This window comes from Sciurus vulgaris (genome assembly GCF_902686455.1).
Source record: "Sciurus vulgaris genome assembly, chromosome: 15".
In the NCBI taxonomy this organism is placed as follows: domain Eukaryota; kingdom Metazoa; phylum Chordata; class Mammalia; order Rodentia; family Sciuridae; genus Sciurus; species Sciurus vulgaris.
In genome coordinates this window covers 25478466-25495421 of record NC_136476.1, presented here as the reverse complement: position 1 = coordinate 25495421, position 16956 = coordinate 25478466, and the positions used below count along the sequence as shown (strand labels likewise).

General features: G+C 37.0%; 1 protein-coding gene across 1 annotated transcript; it reads right to left on the bottom strand.

Moving 5' to 3' along the window:
• Positions 1-15949: 15949 nt before the first annotated feature.
• Positions 15950-16680, bottom strand: TPD52L3 (TPD52 like 3; the record flags this gene model as incomplete). The annotated part of the gene is made up of 1 exon (XM_079112178.1): positions 15950-16680. One exon carries the CDS (start codon positions 16678-16680, stop codon positions 15994-15996), a length of 687 nt encoding a protein of 228 aa, XP_078968304.1. The 3' UTR covers positions 15950-15993.
• Between the last annotated feature and the right edge of the window lie 276 nt (positions 16681-16956).

The window sequence follows — 16956 nt, the reverse complement described above, 5'->3', positions numbered from 1 at the left end:
GATATAAAACATAATTAGAAGCTTTTTGAAAATCTAAACTCCAACAAAATAGAAAATCTGGAAGACATCAACAGATTTCTAGAGACATATGAATTACCTAAACTGAACCAGGAGGACATACACAATTTAAATAGATCAATTTCAAGTAATGAAAGAGAAAAAGTCATCAGAAACTACCAACAAAGAAAAGTCCAGGACCAGGTGGATTCTCAGCCGAGTTCTACAAAACCTTTAAAGAAAAGCTCATTCCAATACTCCTCAAAGTATTCCATGAAATAGAAGACGAAGAAACCCTCCCAAACTCATTCTATGAAGCCAATATCACCCTGATACCTAAACCAGACAGAGACACATCGAGGAAAGAAAATTTCAGACCAATATCCTTAATGAACATCGATGCAAAAATTCTCAACAAAATCTTAGCAAATCACATACAAAAATACATTAAAAAGATAGTGCTCCACGATCAAGTGGGTTTTATCTCAGGGATGCAAGTTTGGTTCAACATTCGGAAATCAATAAATGTAATTCACCATATCAATGGATTTAGTCAAGAGTCACATGATTATTTCAATAGATGCAGAAAAAGCATTTGATAAAATACAGCATTCCTTCATGCTCAAAACACTGGAAAAAACTAGGGATAGTGGGAACATTCCTTAACATTGTAAAGGCCATCTATGCAAAGCCCATGGCCAATATCATTCTAAATGGTGAAAAACTGAAAGCATTACCCCTAAAAACTGGAACAAGGCAGGATGCCCTCTTTCACCACTTCTATTCAACATCGTCCTTGAGACTCTAGCCAGAGCAATTAGACAGACCAAGGAAATTAAAGGGATACAAATAGGAAAAGAAGATCGCCAACTATCCCTATTTGGTGATGACATGATTATATATTTAGAGGAACCAGAAAATTCCACCAGAAAACTTTTACAACTCATAAGTGAATTCAGTAAGTAGCAGGATATAAGATCAATGCTCATAAATCCAATGCATTTTTATACATAAGAGAAAAAACTGCAGAAAGAGAAGATAGGAAAACTACCCCATTCACAATAGCGTCGAAAAAAATAAAATACTTGGGAATCAATCTAACAAAAGAGGTGAAGGATCTCTACAATGAGAACTATAGAACACTAAAGAAAGAAATTAAAGAAAACCTTAGAAGATGGAAAGATCTCCTATGTTCTTGGATAGGCAGAACTAATATTGTCAAAATGGTCATACTATCAAAAATGCTATACAGATTCAATGCAATTCCAATTAAAATCCCAATGACGTACCTTACAGAAATAGAGCAAGCAATCATGAAATTCATCTGGAAGAATAAGAAACTCAAGATAGCCAAAGCAATCCTCAGTAGAAAGAGCGAAGCAGCGGGTATCGCAATACCAGATCTTCAACTCTATTACAAAGCAATAGTTACAAAAACGGCATGGTATTGGTACCAAAATAGAAAGGTAGATCAATGGTACAGAATAGAGGACATGGACACAAACCCAAATAAATACAATTTTCTCATACTAGACAAAGGTGCCAAAAATATGCATTGGAGAAAAGATAGCCTCTTTAACAAATGGCGCTGGGAAAATTGGAAATCCATATGCAACAGAATGAAACCAAATCCCTATCTCTCACCCTGCACAAAAATCAACTCACAATGGATCAAGGACCTCGGAATCAGACCAGAGACCCTGCATCTTATAGAAGAAAAAGTAGGTCCAGATCTTCAACATGTTGGCTTAAGATCAAACTTCCTTAACAGGGCTCCCATAGCACAAGAAATCAAAGCAAGAATCAATAACTGAGATAGATTCAAACTAAATAGCTTTCTCTCAGCAAAGGAAACTATCAAGAATGTGAAGAGACAGCCTACGGAGTGGGAGAAAATTTTTGCCACTCATACTTCAGATAGAGCACTAATTTCCAGAATGTATAAAGAACTCAAAAAACTCTACACGAAGAATACAAATAACCCAATCGACAAATGGGCTAAGGAAATGAACAGACACTTCACCGAAGAAGATCTACAAGAAATCAACAAACATATGGAAAAATGTTCAACATCTCTAGTAATAAGAGAAATGCAAGTCAAAACTACCCTAAGATTCCATCTCACCCTGATGAGAATGGCGAGTATCAAGAATACAAGCAACGATATGTGTTGGCAAGGATGTGGGGAAAAAGGTACACTCATACGTTGCTGGTGGGGCTGCAAATTAGTGCAGCCACTCTGGAAAGCAGTGTGGAGATTCCTTAGAAAACTTGGAATGGAACCACCATTTGACCCAGCTATCCCACTCCTCGGCCTATACCCAAAGGACTAAAATCAGCATACTACAGAGATACAGCCACATCAATGTTCATTGCTGCTCAGTTCACAATAGCCAGATTGTGGAACCAACCTAGATGGCCCTCAATTGATGAATGGATAAAGAAACTTTGGTATATATATATAACACCATGGAATATTACTCAGTCATAAAGAATAATAAAATTATGGCATTTGCAGGCAAATGGATGCAGTTGGAGAATATCATGCTAAGTGAGATAAGCCAGTCTCAAAAAAACAAAGGACAAATGATCTCACTGATAAGCGGATGATGACACATATAGTGGGTGGGAAGGGGGCAAGAATGGAGGAAGGAGGGACTCTATAGAGGAATAAGAGGGTTGGGAGGGGTGGGGGGGGGGAGAAAAAAAACCAGAATGAATCAAAAACTATTACCCTATGTAAATGTATGATTACACAAATGGTTTGCCTCTACTTCATATACAAACAGAGAAACAAGATGTATCCCATTTGTTTACAATAAAAATGAATTAAAAAAAAAAAAGAACTAGGATTTCTCCAACAGCCCATGCATCAATCAATTATGCCTACATGATGAAAGTCCTATTTAAACTATAGATACCTGAAGTTTGGTAAATTTCCCTAGTTGGTAATCATACATTACTATGCCAGGAAAGCAAAATGCATTCAGGGGACATGTAGACATCATGTTTACAGCCATTCTTGACCTCATTCTATGAATCTTTTGGCTCATCCTGATTGTATTCTGCATAAAACTATAATCAAAATTATACCTGGGTGTGGTGGTGCATGCCTGTAATCTCAGCAGGTTGAGGTAGGAGGATCACAAGTTTGAAGCCAGCCTGGACAATTTAGTGAGATCCTGTTTCAAAATAAAGGTCTGGCAATGCTGTCCAGTGGTAGAGTGCTTGCCTAGCTTGTGTGAAGCCCTGGATCCAATCCCTAGTAGTGCAAAAAAACAGAAAAAAAGAAAAGAAAGAAAAAAATTAGGAACTTTGAAGCCATACTGTCAAGTGAAATGTAATAACAATAAAAAGAGAGGCCAAACAGGTGTGAAGCTAAACAAATTAAGATATAATCTGTTCTCACCAGGTCTTTTTATAAGGTATTCATAGCCATAGTCAACAGTCATGGTGGGCCTTAAATTGTATGATGGATACATGGCTATTTATGATGTTATAATGTAATCCCCACTTCACATGAACATAAGAGCTCCAGAAGGGAAGGGTTTTTTTTCTCTTCACTGATGTGCCTCTGGCAACTAAATAGTGTCTGATACATAATAAATGTTTAATAAATATTTGTTGGATGAAAAAATAGGTTCCTTTGTTCCTCCTCCAGGTCAGGGTGGTAATATTTCACTAGCTTTCTCATTGGTTCCAAGACTGCCCCTCTGACCCATAACAAATTTTCTTGTTTTTTAATTTTATTTTTTTAATTAAAATATTTTTTTATTTTTTAGACACATTTTGATTCATTGTGCACAAATGGGGTACAACTTTTCATTTCTATGATTGTACACAATGTAGATTCACACTATTCATGTAGTCATACATATATATAGGGTAATACTGTCTGTTTCATTCTACTGTTTTTCCATCCGCACCCACACCCACCCCTTTTTCCTCTACACCATCCAAAATTCCTTCATTCTTCTCTTCCCCCCATCTCCACCCCACTTGTTATATATTGTCTTGCTCTTATCAGAGTTTGGTTTTTTGGGCTTGGCCTATTTCACTTGGCCTATTCCACGTTCATCTATTTACCAGCAAATGCCATAATTTTATTCTTCTTTATGGTTGAGTAATATTCCATTGCATATATATACCACAGTTTCTTTATCCATTCGTCAGTTGAAGGGCATCTAGGCTGGTTCCACAATCTAGCTATTGTGAATTGAGCTTCTATGAACATTGATGTGACTGCATCACTGTAGTATGCTGATTTTAAGTCCTTTTGGCATAAACTGAGGAGTGGGATAGCTGGGCCCACTGGATCCACTAATGGTAGGTCCATTCCAAGTTTTCTGAGGAATCTCCATACGTTTTCCAGAGTGGCTGTACCAATTTGCAATTCCACCAGCAATGTATGAGTGTGCCTTTTTCCTCACATCCACGCCAACACTTACTATTGCTTGTGTTCTTGATAATAACCATTCTAATTGTGTTCTTGATAATAACCATTCTAATTGGAGTTAGATGAAATTTTAGGGCGGTTTTAATTTGCATTTCTCTAATTACTAGGGTTGATGAACACTTTTTCATATATTTGTTGGTCACCTGTATATCTTCTGTGAAGCATCTGCCCATTTCCTTAGCCCATTTATTGATTGGGTTCTTTGTATTTTGGGTGTAAAGTTTTTTAAGCTCTTTATAAACTTTGGAGATTAGTGCTCTGTCTAAAGTGTTTGTGGGAAAGATTTTCTCCCACTCTGTAGGCTCTCTTTTCACATTATTGATTGTTTCCTGTGCTGAGAAAAAACTTTTTAGTTTGATTCTATCCCATTTATTGATTCTTGCTTTTATTTCTTGCACTATGGGGGTCTTGTTAAGGAAGTCTGGTCCTAAGCCAACGTGATGAAGATTTGGGCCTACTTTTTCTTCTATTTGGTGAAGGGTTCAGATCTAATTCCTAGATCCTTGATCCATTTTGAGTTGAGTTTTGTATAGGGTGAGAGATAGGGGTTTAATTTCATTTTACTGCATATGGATTTCCAGTTTTCCCAGCATCATTTGTTGAACAGGCTATCTTTTGTCCATTGTAAGTTTTTGGCACCTTTGTCTAGTATGAGGTTACTGAACTTAAGTGGGTATGTCTCCATGTCTTCTATCCTGTACCATCGATCTACCTGTCTATTTTGGTGCCGTACCATGCCGTTTTTGTTAATATTGCTCTATAGTAGAGTTTAGGGTCTGGTATAGTGATACCTTCTGCATCACGCTTCCTGCCCAGGATTGCTTTGGCTATTCTGGGTCTTTTGTTCTTCCACATGAACTTCACGATTGCTTTTTCTGTTTCTATGAGAAACGTCATAGGAATTTTCATCAGAATTGCATTAAATCTGTATAGCACCTTTGGAAGTTTGGCCATTTTGACAATATTAATTTTGCCTATCCAAGAACATGGGAGATCTTTTCATCTTCTAAAATCTTCCTCAATTTCTTTCTTCAGTGTTTTGTAGTTTTCATTGTAGAGATCTTTCACCTCTTTGGTTAGATTGATTCCCAAGTCCATTTTTTTTTAAGGCTATTGCGCATGAAGTTGTTTTCCTCATTTCTCTTTCAGATGTTTCCATATCAACTTTTCTAGTAGGAAAAACACCAAAATTTTGCCAAATGTGACCCTAAATCCAGAAACCAGTTAATGAGTTGTTCAATTGTTTTTAAGGAAGATTGAGGTGGTATAGAGTCAAGAATATGGCCTGTGTAAGCTGAAGATACTAAAATACTGGAAGTTTTTTTAAATATACAGGGAGAATCAGAAGGCTAGAGTTTGATTCTTTTACTTTAGTAATATTGGTGATTCTTCTGTTTTCTGGGCTGAATATGAAACATGATGAATTCCAAAGCTTTCTGTGGTAGATAAGTTCTTGCATTATGACCCAGCTGATATAATAACCTATCCCCAGTTCTGGCTAAACTCACACAAAAACTCTCTCTGAATGTCTTCTCTGGTCTTAAAGGAAAAGTTTTCAGTCTTTCATCGTTGAGTAGATTGCTTGTGGGTGTTTTTCACATAAGATTTTATTATTTCAGGATAGTTTTTGTCATTTCTACTTTCTAGAGTGTGTTTAACATGAAAGAGTATTGAATTTCTTCAAATGTTATTTTTTTCTTTCATCAGTTGGGATGATCACGCATTTTTTTCCTTTATTCTTTAATGCAGTGTATTACATTGGCCGATTTTTGTTATGTTGAACCACCCTCGTATTTCAGAAATCAACCCAGTTGATTGTGGTGCATAATCCTTTTAATATGCTGCTGAATTCAATCTGCCAGTATTTTGGTGAGGATGTTTGCCTCAATGTCTATAAGGAATATTGATCTGTTATTCTCTTGTAATGTGTTTGACTTTGGTATCAGGGCAATGCTGGCTTCATAAAATGAGTTAGAAAATGTGTCCATCTCTTTAATTTTTGGAAAACTTTGAGATGGCTTGGTGTTATTTCTTCTTTAAATGTCTGGCAGAATCCAACAGTAAAGTCATTGGGTCCAGGGCTTTTCTTTGTTGGAATTTTTTTTTTATTGTAAACAGATGGGATACATGTTGTTTCTCTGTTTGTACATGGAGTAAAGGCATACCGTTTGTGTAATCATAAATTTACATAGAGTAATGTTATTTGATTCATTCTGGTATTTTTCCCTTCCCCCACCCCTTCCACCCCTCTTTTCCCTCTATACATTCCTTCCTTCAACCATTCTTGCCCCCCCTTCGTAACCCTAACTCTAACCCTGACACTAACCCCTCCCATCCCCCATTATGTGTCGTCATCCACTTATCAGCGATATCATTCGTCCTTTGGCTTTTTGAGATTGGCTTATCTCACTTAGCATGATATTCTCCAATTTCATCCATTTGCCTGCAAATGCTGTACTTTTATCATTCTTGATGGCTGAGTAATATTCCATTGTATATATATACCACAGTTTCTTTATCCATTCATCAATTGAAGGGCATCTAGGTTGGTTCCACAATCTGGCTATTGTGAATTGAGCAGCTATGAACATTGATGTGACTGTATCTCTGTGGTATGTTGGGATATTTTTGATTACTGTGCCAACCTCCTTACTGTTCATATTTTCTTTCTCTGTGATTTGCTCTTGGTAGTTTTTATGTTTCTAGGAATTTGTTCAATATCATCTACTTTCTATCATCTACTTTACTGATGTATTCTGTCACAATTATTTATTTCTGTAGAATCTGTGATAATGTCTTCACTTTTGTTCCTTATTTTAGTGACTCTGTTCTCTTAGTACATATAGCTAAACCTTTGTTAATTTTGTCAATCTTTTCAAATAATCAATTTTAGTTTTATTAATTTTCTCTATTTTTGTAGCCTCTATTTTGTTTACCTGTGCTAGTCTTTATTATTTTCTTTCTTCTGTTTGCTGCAAATGTGGTTCATACTTTTTTGTTGTTGTTGTTGTTTTCCTTAATTTCCCACTGAACACTGCGTTTGCTGTCTCTCATAAGTTTTGGTATGTTGCGTGTTGTTTTTCATTTGTCTCAAAATTTTTATAACTCCTGATGTAATTTTTTCTTTGATACATTGATTATTTAAGAGTATGTTTTTTATTTTTCATAACTTCATGAATTTTTCAGTTTTACTTTTGTTATTGATTTCTAACTTCATCCTGTAGTGGTCAGAGAAAATACTTTATGTGATGCCCATATTTTTAAGCCTATTGAGACTTCATTTGTGGCCCAACATATAATATATCCTGGAAAATGTGTGGTGTACACTTGAAAATGTGTATCTTGAAAACGTGTATGCTGGTTGTTGGGTAGAGTGTTCTGCAAACGTCTATTAGATCAAGATGGATTATTGTGCTAAGTTCTCTGTTTGCTCATGTGTCTTCTACCTGATTATTCCATCCATTATTGAGAATTAGGTATCAAAGTTTCTGACTATTAATGTAGAACTAATTATTATTGTAGAACTGTCTAGACAGTTCTAGATGGTCTCCCTTTAATTTTGTCAGTTTCTACTACATAATTTTTGATGATTTGTTATTAAGTAGATAAATGTTTATAATTATCTTTTTCTGTATTAAAACTTTTGTTAAAATATATCATTCTTTGTCTCTTGTAAATGTTTTTTAATCTAAATTCTATTGTGCCTGATAATAGTATAGACACCCTTGTTCCCCTTTACTTTCTCTTTCTCTCTTTCTCCCTGCAGTTCTGGGGTTTGAACGCAGGGTCTCACACATGCAAGTTAAGTGCTCTACCACTGAGTTACATCTTCAGAAGCCCCCTGCTGTCTTTTGTTGGCTACTTGCATGGAATATCATTTCTCATTCTTTCATTTCTGTTCTGTTGTGTCCTTGGATCTAAGGTAAATCTCTTATAGGAAACATATAGATAGATCATATACTTTTATCCTTTTTGCCAGTTTCTTTGTTTTTACTGGAGAGTTTAGCCAATTTACATTTAAAGTAATTACTGTATTGGCTAAATTATATTGTGTGTATGTAACAACAAATTATATTGTGAATATGTAACAACAAATCCCAGTATTATGTACAACTACAATGCACTGATAAAAATGAGGAAAAATAAAGTGCTTAGAACAACAACAAAAGTAATTACTGGTAAGAAGGACTCTACTACTTTCAATTTGCTATTTGTTTTGCACATGCATTATAGCTTATTTTTTAAACAATTTTTTTTAGTTCTAGGTGGGCCTTTATTTATTTATTTATTTATTTATTTATTTATTTTTATGTGGTGCTGAGGATTGAATCCAGTGCCTCACATGTGCTAGGCAAGTGCTCTACCACTGAGCTATAACCCTAGCCCATAGCTTATTTTTTAAAATCTCATATTCTGCATTAATGTCTTCTTTTTTGCTTAGCTGATTTTTTTGTAGTAAATTTTTTGAATTCCTTTCTCATTTTATCATCTCTTTGTGTACATTCTTTAGCTATTTTCTTTGTAGTTACCGTGGGCATTACATTTAAGATCTGAAGTAACACTGTATTTTAGATTTATACTGGTTTTGCTTCAGTAACATACAATAACTGCTCTTTTACAGTTCTGTCCCTAACTCTTTTAGTTGTTAATGTTGCAGAATTACCATGTTATATATGTGTGCTCCCAAACATAAACTGATAATTTGTTTAAATGTATTGGTCTCTTAAATTATGTAGCAAATAAACACTAGAGTTACAAAACAAAACTACAATAATACTAGCTTTTAGACTAATAAAATGTTAATGTATTAATCTCCTAAATTATGTAGAAAACAAAGCTAGATATGGTGGCATGCCTGTAGTTCTAAGTTACTCAAGAGGCTATGACAGAAGGATCACTTGAGCCCAAGATTTTGGGCCAGCCTTGGCAAAATGAGACCCCCATCTCTTTAAAAAATCATGTATAAAACAAAAAGTAGAGTTAAAAACCACTGTTACAACAATACTAGCTTTTATAATTGTCCATGTATGTATCTATATTGATATCTTTATTTCTTTTTATGGCTTTCAGTTGCTACCCAGGATTTTAATTAACCTTGCAGGTCTTCCTACAGGGAACATATAGTAGTAATGATTTTTTTGCAGGGAACATATATAGTATTAATGAATTCCCTTTGCTTTTGTCTGGGAATGTCTTAAATTTTCTTCATTTCTGAAGCAAGTTTTGCTAATCATAGAATTCTTATTAGGTAGGTTATTTTTCTTTTAGCACTTACTGCCTTCTGGATTCCAAAGTTTCTAATAAGAAATCTGTTAATAGCTTATTTAAGGAGAACTTAAATGTGATGGGTTGCTTCTTTTTTACTGCTTTCAAGATTATTTCTTTGTCTTTGGTTTTCAAAAGTTTGATTATAATATGTTTCAGTGTGAATATCTTTGAGTTCATCTAATTTGGTATTTTTGGGCTTCTCGGATATTTATATTCATGTATTTCATCAATGTGTGACGTTTTCAGTCATTATTTCAGAAAATAGTTTCTCTATTCCTCTCTCTCCCTACCCCCCAATCTCTTCCTCCTCTTTCTGGAATTTCCACATAGTATATATTGGTTGACTTGATATCCCACAGGTTCCTTAGGCTCTGTTCTTCAATCTTTTCTTCTTTCTGTTTCTTAGACTCAATAATTTTCATTTTTCTTCTTCAAATTCAACTATACTTTTATCTACCTGCTCAAATCTGCCTTTGAATCCCTCTACTGAATTGTTCATTTCAGTTACTATTTTTTTTTTTTTTTGGTTTGTTTGTTTGTTTTGTTTTTTGTTTTGGTGGTGACTGGTATGTTGCCAAAGCTGGGCTCAGTCAGAGTTAAATGATCCTCCTGCGTTAGCTCACGAATAGCTGGGATCATATCCTGCTCATTTACTGTATTTTTCAGCTCCAGAATTGTTTTGATTTCTTTTTAGGTTTTTCCTCTATCTTTACATATGCTTCTATTTTTATTTTCATGAATCATGTTCTTCAATTTCTCCCAATCTCCCTTTAGTTCTGTGAGCTTCCTTAAGACAGTTTTAAAGACTTTGTCTTTACATTTGCCATTAGTTCTTTTTAAGGGACAATTTCTTTGGTTCATTGTCATTCTTTGAATGGGCTATATTTTCTGGTTTCTTCATATGCCTTATGGGATTTTTTTTTTTAAACTGAACATTTGGATCTATAATGTAGTAACTTTGGAAATCAGATTCCCTCTCTTCCTCAGGGTTTAATTTCTCTCTCTCTCTCTCTCTCTCTCTCTGTTGTTATTTATCATCATTTTATTTTATTTTTGATTGTCACAGGCTATCTTAGTGCTGATGTTCAGCCTGAGGTGAAAACTTAAGGTCTTCTCAGGACTATTAGAGTGTTTCTGTGGGCATGTCCAATCATTTTCTAATTTCTGCCACACATGCCATTGTTTTTTTATTGTACTAGTCTTTAATGTCTGGCTCCCAAACAGAGAAAAAGAAAACAAAATAAGAGTGGTGAATAAAAGAGCACTGACCCATTTAACCCCCTGGAAGTCACTTTTGTCAGAGGAAGAGTTGCTTGCAACAAAGAACATTGATTGCACACCTCTTTGTGTGCACCTCTGTGATCAGAGGCAGCAATCAATGATTAGAGTACAGGTATTTGGTATTTGAAGGTCAGTGTCCCTCTTGTCAACTCTGGCTCCCATAAGCTGTGTGCAAGTTGCTTCAGTAACAAATGCATAGCTGCCTGCCACAGGGTTAGGGAGAGGTAGTTGCCACAGTGCTATGAATTGAAATTGACTGAAATTAGCCACAATTTACAGTCTAAGCCCTCCCCTGAGAATTTCAAACCTTCAGTAGATTCTAGAGTTCCAAAATATTTAAATCAGACTGATTCTGTAGGCAAAACTGTGTAAAAGGGGAGACATATTTGTTGTGCTTCCTATACCACCATATTCTCAAAATCCTCTCTCTATAGGTATTTTGATAATTGTGCTCATTCTTTTTTTCTTGCATTTGAGTTCATGGGCAAGAAATTGAAATTCTGTGGTCCAGATGCCACTGATCCCATTCCTTGGCAGAATCAACACATTGTATCATTGTGCCCTTGATGGGTGAGACCACCAAACTTATTACCTATACTGTCAGAAGACCTGCACAGTTCTGGGTTAGTGGTGACTCTGAATGTCAGGAGCATGGAGTATGTGATAATTGTAGTTTCTCTCAAATTTGGAATTCGGCATTTTGATGGATCAGGAAGCAGAAGCAGAGCAGCCCCCAGAAGTTGCTGATGAATTTTTCTGGAAGTTATGCTAGCATTCTGTTGGGGCATATATGATGCTAATGAATATGGGCCTTGGTAATCTACCCCATCCTGGCTGGAAGCACAGAGTGTGATGTATGGGAGATAAAACTTTCAATCCTGTGTCTTAATGCATTCAGGTTGTAATAACAAAATATTAAACAACTTGGTGACTATCAAACAGCAGAAATTTCTCATTGTTCCTAAGACTAAAAAAAGCCCAAGTTCAAGGAATAAGATTTACTATATGGTGAGGACCTGTTTCCTGGTTCATAGGTAGTGCCTTTTCATTGTTTCTTCTTTTCTTTCTTTCTGTTCTCTCATTCACTGGGTTTTCCCATGGTGGAAAGGGCAAATAAGTTCCCCTGTGCATATTTATAAAGGCACAATTCCATTCATGAGAGCTAACCACCTCCTCAAAGGTCCCACCTCCTGGTATCATCATCTTGGTGGCTAAGATTTCAACATATGAGTTTTGGGGGGATATAGACATTCAGATCATAGCACTTTTACTCTAACTTCTATTCTGACCCTTCACTTATATGGGCAATGAAAGCACAAGAAAACTGAAAGCCTTGGGCAATTTTGTTCAACATCCTTCCTACGTAGGGGTCTCAGGGGTTAGTCAACTTTGTAATGGGCATTTTTGGGTGTGCACACATTCCAGGAACTATTGGAAATTGCATCTTGAAGGGGTCAAGTTAAACTTAAAATACACTGAAGTTAGGTTACACAATCCAAATAGGCCCAGCTGAGCAGAGGTGATTGAATTCTGAAGGTGGACAGGGTAGAGATTAAGGAGAACAAATGGATGTGAAGGGCAGAAAAAGAAGTTTCTAGGAAAGATGGGAAATTTAAAGAAAAAATTTGAATCAAAGTCCACATGTTTGTGGTGGCATTTTATTTGGTACCCATGGCCATGGATACAGTTATGCTGAAATAATAAAGAACCCAAAGCAAAATGAACCAGCTCCAGCTTCATTAATTTTACATTCTTATTATCTTGCAAATTCTATCTCTTTTCCATGCAGTGGGTTCCTGACTTGGGAGATTCTGCCTCTTGAATATGTCTCAATCTATTTCTCTAGTGACCAGAGCAATCTATCTAAAACACAAATTTGACAGTTACTCTTTTACTTAAGTGCTTCATTCTTTCCATTTCCTACAGGATTATATACTAATGTCTGAGGTGACATATAAACCCATTTACTTATGACTTTTCCCCTGTTTATTTTTCCGTTCTCACCACTTCTTTTCCCATTCTACCTTTGATGACTTACTGGTATTTCTTGGATATTTATTTATACATTCCATCATGACTCAGTTCCTCTGGACACTGTCTGGAATGTTCTACTCTTGTCTGTCTGGCAAACTCCCCCTAGTCTCTAAGACTTTCTGCTTCTATGAAGTATTTACTGACCTACCAAGGCAAAGTTGAACACCCCTTCCTTAGGACTTCCTTCGTCTCTAGCACACAGTTCTATTTTTAGCACCTACTGTAGTGAACTGTCTTTGAAAATCTGAGTGTTTCTAGAGAGGATAGACTATGTGAAATTAACTTCTGTGCCTTTTGGGCCTGGCACAGCTCCTGATGATAGTAGGGTCTCAAATTATCTTTGAATATTAAAATTGCTGTGAATAAATGAAATATTTTTGCTAAAAAGCAGGAGGAATTGTCAACCAGTTCATGTTGTTGATAATCCCTTGAGTTCAAGATACTTGGTATCTAAAGTATCTAATATTAGTTCATTGATATAACAAGAATTTATTATCTACCCTAAGCTAGACATAGAAATATAATGATCAACAAAAATAGATATATGCTTTATTGTTCTCATACTAGGCACTGAGGTACATTCTTGTAATACCTGCTATTTGGGAGACTGAGACAGGAGGATTGTGAATTTGAGCCTATCCTGCACAACATAGTGAAATCTTGTCTCAAAAAAAATTGAGGAAATTGTTATAGTATTTTTATCAATTATTAAACAAAATAGAGCACATTTTAGTTTGGGTCTATGTCAGTCTGAGATTGTACACATATACACACATCTTTCTGAAATATAAGATTAAAGCCTTTGACTGTTGAACTGCTCTTATAACAAGGACTTAGACTCTTCACTTTTGCCTGCATCTCTGCCTCCATTTTGCATGTCTCCTTTGTTGAGTCACCTTGGGTTCAAGGAACAGTAGATCTGATCAACAGGTTTATCTTATGATGAGTTGAAACAATTCCCAAGCCAATAGCAACTTCCTTATCCCTAATAAGGCTCCACCTGACCTAGACCAAGATAATGATAAATCAGACCACATTTGATCAAGATCACCTGCTTTGGCAGCTGTGCAAAGCCTCTAGCTATGCGAACCCCAACTCCTGCCCTTGTTCCCCTATCTGTAAAATCTCAAAGTCATTGTCTGTCCCTCAAAGACAGGGCTGAGGACATGGATCTCCTCGTCTTCCTGGTGTAGCTACACTGATTAAAAGTTCTTTTCATCCTTTTCACTGTTAACAATTCTGTTTGGTTTTTGGGGTAGTGACTGGACCTGATTTGTTGGCACTCCAGTCAGGCCTCTGGCTTAGGACTCCAGTATCATTTTAACTTTTTACTCAAAGCAGGTTTTCCTCTTGTTCTCCAGTACAGGAAATTATTTCGGTTGATAAACATAACAAATTTAGAAAAACACAGTATGTAAAATAATTATATATCTTGTTTTAATTCTAGCAAAAATTTGTTTTCAGAAATTTGTAGGTTGGGATACATCAGTGACTTTACAGTTTACCAAGTGCTTTTGCATTTATAGCCGTATTTGTTTTCATTGTAGAAAAACCAAGGAACATAGGGGAGCACTCAGTAATCAATAAAACTGGATCACCTTCTTAAGCTAGAGGAACTAGAGGGCTGTTAAAATGTACTTGTGAAAAGAAAGGTTTAAGGCACTTTGCTAAAAGTAAGATGCAAACTTCAGGTAGTGTGATTGAAGAAAGAAGTTGCTACTCATTGGCATTTTGAAAACAGAAAAGGAAAAAAAATACAAACCTAAAAAAAAAATAACTTTGTGAAAATCAGATATCAAAAAGTTTGAACAACTGAAACCAAATTCCTTTTGATCTAACAACTCCAGGAGGGTTGGGTCTACTTCTCATTTGGGGTTAGCTAAAAACAAGGGCAGACTTGGAGTTCAGCAGAGTAGGATATATATAATATCATATATGATATTATATCATAATATCTTTCTTATATTTGGCCATACTATTTCTCTCCAGCCCCTCAACTGAATGTGGTCATTAACTGGGAATTGCTGCAGAACAGAAATGCAATTCTCTTCCTTTTAGGTGGCATGCTCCTATGGTATAGACATGCTACTAATAAGGGTTATACTTTAAAATCTTCACTTAATATATAAAGAGATTAAAAAGCACAAGTCAAAGTAAACTTGCATATTAGTTTGGTCTAAAATAGTAATCTCCTAAATCGAAGTTGAGTTGCTTTGTTGAATCTGGAGCTTTGAAAAAAAATTAAGTTTTATAAAACTTACAGTATTACTGTAACAATTAGTCCACTACTACTATTTTTTTCTCCTTCCTGGGGGAGTCTCAGAAAAGATGGAGTGTTCTTTATTATTTAAAAAAAAATAAAAGTTGTAGGGCTGGGGATGTAGTTCAGAGGCAAAGCATTTGCACAGTATGCATAATGCCTGAGTTTGATGCCCAGCACTGCAAAAAGTAAAGTAAAATCAAAGTTGTAGGCCAGGTGAAGTTTTCAAGGTGACTGTGTTCCTTCTGAGACTTTGGAAAGAAAGGAGATGGAGAGTGGGAAAACGCCATAGATTATTTCATACCTTTTCCCTATACCTATTTCCTAAACAGAAATCTACTTTGGTCTTCTAATAGACTAGTTTTTCAAGAGATTTTAGGCTTCAGCCGAAGACCCCTTTGGAGTCATTGTCCTCTCCATTAAACCCAACCCCAGAAAAGCTAGTATAGAGATATATTTCATCTACAAATTTTAGTGTAAAATAACTAGGTACAAAACTTAGGGTTCTCTATCTAACAGCAGCAAGTATCTACGTACAAATGGGCACTTCTTTTCTTAAAACGGAACTCTGTCCATTTCCTGAATTAACTTTACCAGTGTGGTTGGGTTTCTTGTATTTGCTGGGCAGATTTGCAAATGTGATGAGGGAAGGGGGTTCTTGCGTTGGTTTGCTGGCCAGGCAAGGTTAATTAAGGGCTCATTCTGGCTCCACAAAAGGGAGTAGATGATCTCCAGGCCCTGGGATATTATCATCCTCATTCGCTGGAACCGGGAGCGGATCATCCCCACTCCCTGCTGCAGAAGGAAAGCAGTCACTGCCAAGCTCTCTGCCTCCTGCCACTCTGGACTTGATTGTCCCCATTAGACCTTCAAAAGATCTGAACGTGGCCGACTTCTTCATGTCTCCAAGCTTCCTGCAGATGGCAGAGCCCACGGTGGACAGGGCAGCTGATGTCTTCTGTTTCATGTATGCGTTGGAGATCTGAACATCGTGCCAGCTCTTGGACAGGTTCTGCCTCAGACCCACCAGGGCCGTGAGGCCCAACTTCCTCTTGAGCTCTCCACAGCGCCTCTCTTTGGCTGCCAATGCTTGGCGTAGGGTGAAGATTTCCGCCTCTAATTTAATGAGCTCTGATTTGAGCTCCATTTGCTCGGCCTCGGTTAGGTCTTCTGGTTCAGAGGTTGGGTGAAGTTCATATGTGCCCACAGAGGTCTCCGCCGTGGCATCTGGCGTGGCGAGGGAAAGATCTTCATTCAGGGAGTCCAGGTCCAGTTCTTGGTAGAGAGAGTCCAAATCTTGGCCGGCGGAGAAATAATCGTGGCCGACAGAGTCAAGTTCCAGGTTTGCCTGCTGGGATTCCTGGCCAGCCAGGTGGGGCTCCATTTCTTTGCCGCAGAACTGACAACTCGGCGGGTGGACGTCCGGGGCGGAAGTCCCGGCGGAAGCGTGCTGGCCTTGGGCGGGGCCGCTTCCGGGCGGCGGGGTTGGAGGTCGCGTGGGCCCCGCCTGGCGGGGGACTTTCGGAACCGCGCTCAGGTCAGGGGCCAGCCGTACTTGTGGAGATGCCTCGGCATCATAAGGACCTTGTGAGGTAGGCGGTGCCGCGATGATTATTGAGAGTAGGGAAATTACTCTCCTGCAGAGTAAACGACAAGTCCT